General features: G+C 41.5%; 1 protein-coding gene across 3 annotated transcripts in view; it reads left to right on the forward strand.

Moving 5' to 3' along the window:
* greb1l (GREB1 like retinoic acid receptor coactivator) overlaps positions 1 to 9,203 on the forward strand; it is a 49,593-nt gene extending 40,390 nt beyond the window's left edge. For all 3 annotated transcript variants that reach the window (XM_030075033.1, XM_030075035.1, XM_030075034.1), the window contains exons 24-34: positions 247 to 349; positions 690 to 836; positions 1,022 to 1,161; positions 1,446 to 1,607; positions 2,183 to 2,387; positions 3,582 to 3,744; positions 4,351 to 4,578; positions 4,687 to 4,828; positions 5,256 to 5,456; positions 5,877 to 6,015; positions 6,498 to 9,203. In XM_030075033.1, coding sequence (XP_029930893.1) covers positions 247 to 349; positions 690 to 836; positions 1,022 to 1,161; positions 1,446 to 1,607; positions 2,183 to 2,387; positions 3,582 to 3,744; positions 4,351 to 4,578; positions 4,687 to 4,828; positions 5,256 to 5,456; positions 5,877 to 6,015; positions 6,498 to 6,661 — 1,794 coding nt within the window. In that variant the 3' untranslated portion in view covers positions 6,662 to 9,203. The remainder of the gene's footprint in view (positions 1 to 246; positions 350 to 689; positions 837 to 1,021; positions 1,162 to 1,445; positions 1,608 to 2,182; positions 2,388 to 3,581; positions 3,745 to 4,350; positions 4,579 to 4,686; positions 4,829 to 5,255; positions 5,457 to 5,876; positions 6,016 to 6,497) is intronic.
* The last annotated feature ends 2,284 nt before the right edge of the window (positions 9,204 to 11,487 follow it).

Raw genomic sequence — 11,487 nt, forward strand, 5'->3', positions numbered from 1 at the left:
CACAAATAAAACAGGCAGAATAAGAAAATTAATGACAAATTGAAGTGCACAATTTTGGTTAAAGTGAAAGTTCTTATTACTTTTCAGTTGTAGCTGACATTGTAAATAAAAGGAAAGGAAAACTTTTTTAACTTTTTTCCTACTACCTTGTAAATGCAAAATGCCTTACCTTACTGTGAAAGCTTTATATGATTAAATGCAAGTGTCACTACAGCACAACAGGACTGATCTCTGTTCCTTCGCCAGGTGGGAAAAACAGGTGCCTACCTGCAGTTTCTGCGTATCCTGTTTCGCATGCTCATCAGACTGTTGGAGGTGGATGTTTATGACGAAGAAGAGGTGGAGGAAGGTGAGGACCATCTTTTTGTTTCTGTTTAGTACAGGAGTTTTCAAAACTTGCTGGACCCAAGTTGACTTTTTATTCCTCCATTTTAAATGAGTCTGCCCTGTGAACGCTAATATGAAAAAAAGATTTTGGTTTGTGTTAGGTGTTAAATTGTTTTGTTGTCATACTTGAATATCGACAAATTAAAAAATTAGAGTGATAAGAGTAAAATGTCATGCTGAAAGAATCAATTTCTAGTAAATTAGAGTATAGGAAAACATGAACTATTCGTTGTTTTGCTGAAGCTAGTCATGATGGTGATGTGGTGTTAATTCTCATCCTTTTATGTTCTTCAAATCTCCAGAGACGTCAGAGGTTCCGACTCCGTTTGGCTCCCAGTGGCCTGACATTGAGGACATCCGCAAGCTGCCCTTTGACCCCTTCCCCCGGGACCCAAAGTTCAGGAAGGCCAGCCCTGTTTACACTGACAAGATGCCAAAGTGCTTGAAAGGTCAGCTGAAATATGTAAACACACTACAGAGGCAGTCACAGAGTTAAATATCTGGGAAATAAAAATCTGGGAATGTCACTGTTACATAACTATATTATAGCGGGGATGCAAGATTTTATTTAAGGTTGACTTAAACGAGCTTATCTCTTAGGACTCTGAACATATTTGGTATTTGGTATATGCAGATCCTAAACAAGAAGGAGAGAGCCAAACGCCAGCCAAGAGAGAGACCAAGTCCATACGTCTGAGTAGATTTGCCGCCCACAATGCCTTTCATCACTGTGAACAATGTCACCAATACTGTGAGGCCAGCCCTGCCACACAGGTGAGTGCAGCGTACAGGCTCATGTCACCATAAACATATGAGATATTTATCTGTCACTTTGTTTTGGAATATATAAGTTCAACCGTCTGCTCACTTCTTATAAATTTACATACATATGTGAAGTAACTTGACACAATACTCTGAAATGTTTTGACATTTCCTGCATGAAAGCTTTTTACTCTGCAGCGCTGCCTCACACTGATCTCTGTGTTAATAATGCATGTTGTGTTTGTGTGTGTGTGTGTGTGTGTGTGTGTGTGTGTGTGTGTGTGTGTGTGTGGTAGCTGTCGGAGTGCACCTTCCATGCGTTCACCTTCTGCTCCTCCATGCTGGGTGAGGAGGTCCAGCTCCACTTTATCATTCCCAAATCCAAGGAGCAGCACTTTGTCTTCAGTCAGCAGGGCAGCCACCTGGAGAGCATGCGCCTGCCCCTGGTCTCCACCAAGGTTAGTTTATATATATATCCAGCATATTGGGGCATATTTTTGTTTGTGCATGTGCATTAGGCTCGATTGGTATCCCAAATTTAGTATCAAGATTTTGTCCTGTTGTTCACACAAACACAGGACTTTTATTTTATTCTAAACTCTTCTTCTAAAATCAATCAAATTGATCTAAATCAAATTCTTTGTGTACATGAATTATACAGTAATTAAAATTGCCATGTGTGCAAAGTTTCCCATACATTTTATGTACCTTATTGTATACATCTGTTCAAAATACAGGTATAGCCCACCACTTGCTGCAGTGCTAAGAATTTAACAACTTTTTTAATGAAAGAGAAGTTAAAATCAAACAATTGGTCAGAAACAAAAATCAACTTTAAATCACCACTTAAGTGCAAAGTTTGCAAAAATAACCAGGCAGTTAAGAATATAGGATATACATATAGTTGGGTTGGTCCTCACCAAGCTCCAAGGCTGAATTACCCAACAGGATTTGAACCTTTGAATAACTCTTGTCTATCAACTGAGCCATTTACACAACTGAACATCTCTCTGTGTGTCCTTCCTGTCTCCAGGACCCCAACCTGTTGAAGAGTCCTATCTTCACCCCCACCACCGGACGGCAGGAGCACGGCCTGCTCAACATATTCCATGCCATGGAGGGCGCTGCCCATCTGCACATCCTGGTGGTCAAGCAATACGAGATGCCCCACTACAGGAAGTACTGGCCCAACCACATCCTGCTGGTCCTGCCCGCTGTGTTCAACAGTGCTGGAGTTGGTGAGGAGCTTATGCGTATTGGCTTAATTGAATTTGCATTGGCCAGGGCCGCCCATCAGCAGTGCCTGTAAAAAGCCACTGTTTCTATATATAATGTGAGTGTGCTGGAATAAGGTGTAGTCTTCATCACATAGTAACTTGTCTCTCTCTGCTGATAATGAGGAGACACTCAGGACATATCTTTATTACAGTCAGTCACATTGGTACACAAAGGGTGAAAGTTCAAAAGTAACAGCAACCAATGGGAGAGAGCAGTCATGAAGGAAAACATGTCCTGCACAGTAGTGTGATTTGTGAGTAAGCCAATCAGCTCTGCTGCCTTTCTGAATGGGCTGTAAGTAAACTAATTTACTGGTGCTTAACCAGGCAATGGATCACAGAGTCGCAGGATAAAAATAATGCTGTTTATCAGATAAAAGGCGGAGATGGAGCTCAAGATCCTTAGACAGACATCGGCTGCTTTGTAATTCATTTGTCATGCTTCACCTATCAAAAGTTCTGCAGTTTTCTTGGTAAACTGCCGCATCAAAAAGATTTTCCTGCTCAGGCTGCATGTTTGCCCTCAACAGAAGCCTTTGCCCTGTCTCTCACAATGACCCTTCACCATTAAAGGATTTACTAGTGCCAGCCTGGCCACCCTTTTTGAAGACACAGCAGCAATACGTCTAGTCAGGCTAAATCCACACACAGCTTTGTGTTTCTTTCTTTGTATAGAGGTAATGTCAAGTCAAACTCCATGGTGAAGCCAGTGAGATAAATGTGGTTGTTGCTTATCTGCAAACACACAGAACTCGCAGAACATGACACACAGCATTTTCCAAATTGTTGGGATTCACTGAAAATTTGACATACATACATACCACACAAAGACACATTCAAATTCAGTGTCAACTTTGAAAATTGATTTGCACTGCTTGTTATCACCAGTAGGTACATTTAAAAAAAAAAAAAAAAAACTGAAAAAAAGAAATTGAACTCGGTGCCTCTTGATGAATTGTGTCAGTCAGCAGAGCGGCAGAATTTAAAATGCAGTTTGACATGACATTCTCTCCTGTGCAAAGAGAGAGAAAAGACAGCAGCACATATCAAGGCTACAGTCAGAATAAAACACTTGAGAAATACAGATTGGTAGAAGTTGTCTGTTTGACGGCGGTAATGGAAACGCTTGCGGTCCTGGTGTTGTGTCTCTCTAAGGAGCCGCTCGCTTCATGATCAAAGAGCTGTCGTACCACAACCTGGAGCTGGAGAGGAACCGGTTGGAGGAGCAAGGCGTCAAGAGGCAAGATGTTTGGCCTTTCATCGTCATGATGGACGACTCGTGCGTGTTGTGGAACGCCCAGCAGCCACCAGACAACAGGTAGCGTCTTTGTATGTTTGCGCGTTTGCTTGCCATTAGTTACTTAGGAGGATTTGTTTGGCACATGTGCATTTGTTGGCAACACACTGATTCACATTGCTGCAGTTTTTCGCCTTCACCCATTTGATTTACTACTAGTAGGATTACTTATAATAGTCATAATAATAATAAAACTTTATTTGTATAGCACCTTTCATACAAGAATTGCAGCTCAAAGTGCTTCACAATAAAAAGAAGAACATTTGAAAACATTAAAATAAAACATTAAAAACAGCACAGGGTGGAATTAAAAAGAAAAGGCTAAAAACGAGAACTTTGAAATAAAACAAAAGATGCAAATAAAACAATAAAAGACAACAGTGTGGAATAAAATAGGAGCTAGTTAAAGGCTAGAGTGAAAAGGTAGGTTTTTAGTCCTCTTTTAAAGATGTCTAGTGAGCTGGCTTCCCTGATGTCTAAAGGTAGTACTTATACAGCATTGAGGATTATTAAATCTCTGCTCCTTTTCGCTGCCATTTCATGAAAGTTAAATGTTTTGATTTTGCTGCTCTGCAAGACTGTTCTCATGCCTGTCTAACCTGTTCTTCCCTCTCCTCTATTTCACAGCGAGACATCAGAAGGAGGCCCCACCGTCACCAACGTGTCTCTGAAAACAGTTCTGCAGCATATGGAGGCCACGCCCAAGATCTCCCTGTACGCCATGTGTGGTATCCGCAAGTGGAGCAGCAGCATAGCTCGCAAGCCTTCCAGCCTGCCCTTCTCTCGATGTCACCTGCACGACTTTGTTATGCTCAATGTGGACTTGACTCAAAACGTTCAGTACGACCTCAACAGGTGAGTCAGCGGAGGTGTGGATCACGGAGTCAGTCAGTCAGTCAGTCAGGCGTCCAGTGATGTGTGCAATCCCCACACTGACTTTGTGTTTCTTGTGTTTCTGTGCAGGTATAGCTGCGAGGAGGTGGACTTTAATTTGAGGGCAAACTGCAGCGGCCTGCTGCTGTGTCGCTTCAACTGCTTCAGCCTGATGAAGAAACACATTCCAGTCGGGGGGAACAAAGACTTCCTGGTGAAGCCTAAACTAATGGTGGGCATTCACCCCAAATCCTTTACACACGATTGTTACCAAGCACCACAAGGGTCACTAAAAAAACAAAGGTTTTTTTTTTTTTAGCTTAGTCACAGATGGTTTCTGTGTTATTTGTAGAGTTTTCCAGCCTGGCCTGATATTCTCCCTTCATCCCTTCACAATAGAGCTTGATATGAGTATTCATTTGTGGAGATCAAACTGTCAAAAATGTACATGTGAAAAACTCATCAGTACCAGCTCTTTCCAAAAACAAGCCCCTGTGAGTGAGCAGTTTTGTGGGGAAGTGTTACTGGTCAGTGAACACCTGCAAGCTGAATCGAGCTGCTTCTTATTTGTACTTGTTGGTGGTGGATGTTCCAGATCCATGAAATGTACAAGATGTCTGAAATATCACTGAATATTTAATTGCTTCATCTTTCTCCAGGAGATGGAAAACTCTGCACCCATTAGCCCGTCCCAGTATGTGTGTGCCCCAGACAGCGAGCAGACCCTCCTGGCTGCCCCGGCCCACTTCCTGCTGGAGAAGTTCCTGCAGAGCTGCAGCCACAGACTGTTTCCCAAGGCTGTGCAGAACAGAAACAACCCAGTTCTGTCCATCGACAGCTACCTCAACATTGGGCCAGAGGTAAGAGCTACCTGGGGGATAATAAAAATAAAAGTGGGAGAGACATGAGCGATGAAAGTCAAAATATTAGAAAAAGCTATTTGTTTTTGTGTTAGTAATGTGTTCTGAACATGTTACTAGGTCATGTTTTTGAATATATTGATGTTGTCAGGTGTCACTGACTGACGTATTTTTTAGATTAAAGACATTTTCCCTTTATTTTTATTTATTGGCTGCATGATTACAATATAATCCATCAGTCTACTTACTTATAATATTGCCAGTGCTCCCTGTTTTGTTCTACTGTCTCTTTATATTGGCTAGATCCTGCTCTCTGCTGCTGTTGTGGCCCTAATGACTCCCTGCAGTGATCATTAAAATTTTATAATTACCATTTAATTCATTTGTAATCTAAAAGATAAACTGTTTGTTTTGCTGCAGGTTTCTGTGTGCTACATCAACTCTCGTCCACACTCCACCAACCTGGACTATCAGGGCCTGGTATTCAGTGGCCTGCTGCTTTATCTCTGCGACTCCTTCGTTGTCTCTGGACTCCTCAAGAAGTTTCGCTTCCTCAAAGGTGAGCCATCAGTGCAGCAGAAGTTACTGCTGCTGTATAAGTTACTTCAAATTAAGTTATGAGCAGCCATACTGGTACAAGGTGCATAGATTGGACATCATGTCATCACAGAGAATTATTGTGGACACAGTAACTCAAAATATATGTGTATGATGGAAACATAGATCACAGGTTCCCCCTACAGAGCATATGATCTGGTCTGATATGAAAAAAAAAAATCCTCAAACTTTCTAATTCCTTTAAGTTACATCCTTGAAATATGTTGACAAAGACACATTTCCTAATTGTGTTAAAATATTATTGAACAAGTCATTAACAGAAATGGCTATGTCTAATATATCATGGTGATTATGGGTGGACATTTGGCAGCTCTTGTTCCTTGATGTTGTTGTTCTTTGTAAAATTATTGCTATTATTATCATCAGTTGTGTTCTATTCTGATTGACTGTTCTGACATGTGCATTTTGACCCTGCGTCCACAGGTGCCACGCTGTGTGTGATCTGCCAGGACCGAAGTTCCCTGCGTCAGACCATCGTCAGGCTGGAGCTGGAGGACGAGTGGCAGTTCCGCCTGCGGGACGAGTTTCAGACCGCCAACTGCAGCGAGGATCGGCCCCTCTACTTTTTGACTGGCCGCCATGTTTGAACATAAAACCGCCTGGGTCCTCTCTCCCACATGATCACAATCACAAATGTGAATAGCCTTCGATTCCAAACCAGCCAGCAATCACAATTCTTACCATTCCCATGGAAGGTCAGAGGGGATTTGCTGGATAAAGGCCCTAAGTACTATGAATGGACGCGTGGCCGTGGAAAGTGGCTCCGACTACATGTACCTGTACCACCAGTGCACTCTGCCTGGCACTAAGGAGTGTCAGTGCATGTCTTAACTCTTGCTTTTCGTTGGACTTGTTTGCAACTGAAAGAGACTTTGCTGTGGAAAAGACACAGCTTGAAGACAAACTTTTTTGTTTTGTTATTGTATTCCCGCAAAAACGGACACTCTCTGATCGAAAATGTGACTATTTGAAGATTGTATGTGTACTTGGACTGTGACTGCAGTATGTACCATCCCTGGACATACGTGTTTATCTCAGGGTATTAAAGAGAGATAAAAAGGGAGGTCGGTTATAGGGGTAAACCAACTGCTTTTCTCCTCATTCACCATGTGTTTTTTGACATTTTCCCCATGTTGGTACCCCAGTTTGGCTCACCAAAGACATCCTCAGCTGCACCTTGTTTTTCTCCTACACTTTCTCCTACACCCCCACACCCCTCCGCTTCACTTGCTCTGCTCCTCCGTCTCCATGAACCTCACTATCAACTATAAAAAAGATACCTGACCTCATTGAAGAAATATAATGTGCATAGAGGCTGCCCAGCTATTATGGAGTGCCAGTATATTGGATTTCTATCATTGCTTTTAAGGTCTTAGAAGAGAATCAAATTCTAAAATGCCAGTAGTATTCAAAGCACCAGTGGATATCTGAGCTACTACAGTGCAATTGCAAATGGTAAACCACTACAGGGAATCCCTTTTCTCTTGTGCCTGTATTATTTATGTGGCATCGATAATCCGTCTGACAAGGAACTATATAAGTGCATTTTTCCAATGGCTCTGGGGTGATTTTATAATCACACTATCTAAACATGGTATGATCTATACATTCATGGCTAAAGAAAGTGCAAGGTTTTATTTTCATAACTGATCAACTGCTTATTTTCACAACAGATATATATTTCAATTGTTTGCCAATCATATGGAGCAAAATGGAAGGGAGAGGTGGCTAGTTTACCAATCAAATATGTTCTAAATGACATATTTTTGCATATAGGCATCTACTTTATTAAATTAAATGCTATGTATTGTAAGCATAATCCCAGTGAGTCAGATGCAATGTGTGATGCAATGTAATGAGCAAATCTCTTCACTGCCAAATATGTTGTTATTGACTGTGCTTGTGATTTCACCTCTTGTTGTAATGTGTTCTGTCGCTGATTACATTAACGGTCTCGCCCACCATCCATACTCCTTAAACTCATAATACAGCTTGTGCCGGCTTTTGCCACCAAAACAAAGGATAATCAGAGGAAGTTCACACACTGTCAAATAGCAGACAACCAGGTCAATTCATATACGTGAAAGTGAAATGTTTTTATATGTTACTGCACAGGGTTGTCCAAAGAATATGCCTTAAGTGATGCTGTGACGCAGATGTCACTGTTAGCTCCAGTCGCTCATTTTACGGACCAATGAGAATGAAGAAAAACATTTAGCTATGAGGGGAAGAAATGTTGTTTGTCTGAGTGAAGCAAGAGAAAGATGGAATAATTGGATGTAGGACTACTGTCTGTTGTTTAAAGCTTTGTTTACATTATTAATATATTATATCAACCCCATAACAACTGAGGGTTACTGGTTATTTTTTTAGTCTTGTGTAACTTTTACCATTATATTTTTTTGGTCACAACGTCTTCTGCATTTTGTGTTTTGCAAAGGCAAGAAGAATCTACCTAGATGTGTTCTTACCATGTGTTTGTATGCCCTCCCTATACTTGTATTGGATTTTTATTGAAAATGAAAATCAGGTCCATGAGGGATTCTTATTTATTTGACAAGCATTTTCTTTTTTTTGGACTGATAATCATATTGAAGTGTAATATTTGATTGCATGCTGAGCTCGCTTAAATCAAGGGAGTGTGTCCGCTTCAGAAATCCATCCATGAAGGCTTTGCACAAGAACCAAGAGAATGATTCTTATGTCTACTGAATGTTAATGCGGGTAGGAAATGTGAACTTGCACTATACAACTTGCCAGCAGCAAAAATATTTCCCAATAAGCAGAACCATGAAATTAAGCTCCCCGAACCCAACAATCAATCGATCTGTAAAAGACTGACTGGTGATCAAATCCTATCATACCCGTCAAACTCCACTGGCCCATAGAATGTGTCTTTTCTTTTTTAAATAATTAGTTGAACACCTAACTTAATATGCAACTTGCTTCTCACAATCGTCACTGAAGTGTCAACTGTTGTGAGTTTTGATATCCGCGTGTAGCCCAGCGGGAGCCTTGGTGTCTGAGTGATCGACCTCGTGTTTACCGCTGTGGTCGTGGGCTGGGAACATGACTTTGGAGCCGTGCTTTTGTTGTTGGAAATTTATGAATGTAATAAAACGACATCTAAACCAACTAGGGTGTGATTTTGTGGTGTTTTCTATGAACTAAGATTATTATGATTCTAACTATGATTGGTGCTGTTGAAAAGCATGTGCAGTCCTGTGTTTGGCCTGCAATTAAAGGACAATTATGGTATTTTTCAACTCGGGCCCTATTTTCCCACCTTTTTGGGATCCAAATGACTGATAAGGTAATCATTTTGTGAGACACAATCTGAACCTGTCAGTGGCAAAACAAGGACTTTTAATGGATGCAATTTGACTGGGGAACTTGCCCTGTGTGATTACATTACAGAACATTTTGCAGCTGAAGCAATCTAACTCAACACTGGACCTATTCCAAATATTTTTGACCCTATCAGACATTTGATCCCCGAAAGGTGGAAAAATACAGCCCAGGTTGAGAAATGATGGAATTATCCTTTAATAATCCCCTGTGCACATACTGGCATAATCTGTTCCTTACCAAAGATTTGGGCCTCCATCTTGTTTTATATCAGCAACATGTCTCCTTCTCTTCTCTGTGCCTCTGTTTTTTTTTTTCCATTCAATCCCACAGCCATCTTTCACAGTAAACCCACTCCCTTGAAATCACATGCACACGCTCATTTTCTCAAGGACCACCTCTCCAGTTACTCTTCATCTCAAACACATCTCCAAATCACAGCCCTGCTGCTTCAGCAGAGACTGTAGCATGTATTGTAAATCTCCGGAGTTTTGCCTGGCCACCTTTGCGATGATTCACAATGACCCTCTCATTATCAAACGCTTGGATGGCTTTTTAGTGGATGCTCAGGTCTTTCCCTGTTTCACTGTAAGGGCACGGAGGCATTGTTAGTCCATGGACAGGACTATTTTAGTTCTTTGGAAGTAATATTAGAACACACTTTCCATCAACCTCCAACCCCTGTGTGATATAACACTAGGCTATTTTCAGCCAGCTGCAGTCAGGCTAGGATAAAAAAAAAAAAAAAAAAAAAAAACAGCAGGCGAGGGGGACTGGCATGCTGATTTCCTGCACCTTATAATTGCTCTTTTGGGAAAAGTAGTACAACATTGTGTACAAACCTCAAAATGGGGCTCCTCTCCTTCCAGGTTTTGGATACCCTGAAGCGCTTTGTGGCAAACAGGAGGATTTCAGTGTTTAAAACGGGGGCAAGGGGTTAATTCAGTTTAATGAATACCGCCCCACAGCATGCAGAGAGAGCCTTTCTTTGGGTGCATACATTACTGATGATGTAACTGTAGGTAAACATTGTTTTGTATCCTTACCCTGCTTTTGCTGAATTAATCGGACTGTTTCATCTGCGATTTTAGCACTTACTACCACAAAGCTTGGGAAAAAGGGAAAAAAGACAGAGGGCCTCCTGATAATTCCCTCTGACATATTTTTCTAGTTATTCAGTCCTTAGGCAATGTGGTACTTAATGTTAAACCATTTTCAAACGCTGATATGATTAAACATGTTACTCCACCACACACAATAGTATGAAGGGGAAAGTCGTTTTACTTTATTACATTTAGAACAGTATTTGCTCAGTGAATAATATTCTCACACATAAGTAGAAATACTGAAACATTTTTAATGTAAGGACAACACTATCTACTGTGACAGCAAGTAACCAAGAGCAAATTACTCATCCGTTCCTGCCACTCTACTCTAATTACTCTCGACCTTACATAAGCATCTAGCTGAAACCAACACCCATCTGTCTGTGGGCTTATTGGGGGTGGGGGGGGATGGGGTGAAGTTGAGGAAGTGGAGGGCTGGGGATTATGGTTTGCCTGTCTACTACTGCAGTAAAGCGTATCCTATCAGTGCCTAAGCCCGAGTCAATTCCAGTGAGCCAAATACAACACAGCCACATGTGAAGCAAGAGAATGAGTGTGACAGATGCTGCGGCGCTTCCTGACCCTGTGACACATTACGGTAAGACAGCTCCTATCAAATGTCTCACCTCGGCGGGATGCTTCAATGTCACTGAGGGTGAAGTGCTCTGTGGATGTGTGCTTAACAGCATCACGTGACCAATGAGCTTTTAACTGTGCAGTCCAGGATAAAGGCAGCTGGGTAACAGGATTGGTGTTTTAGCCAAATGCGTAAAAAGACTCATTGACTGATGACAGAAAAGAAGAAAGAAAGAAAGAAAGAAAGAAAGGAAGAATGAGAGAAAGGAAATCTGAGGTGAGCAGAGGACACATTTGATGCTACAAGACAGGATGAGAATTGCTGACGATGGGCTCTTGCAATTGCTCACCCACATAACCCACAGTACACAGTCAGTCAAGCA

This window comes from Myripristis murdjan, chromosome 17 (assembly GCF_902150065.1).
Source record: "Myripristis murdjan chromosome 17, fMyrMur1.1, whole genome shotgun sequence".
Taxonomy (NCBI): Eukaryota; Metazoa; Chordata; class Actinopteri; order Holocentriformes; family Holocentridae; genus Myripristis; species Myripristis murdjan.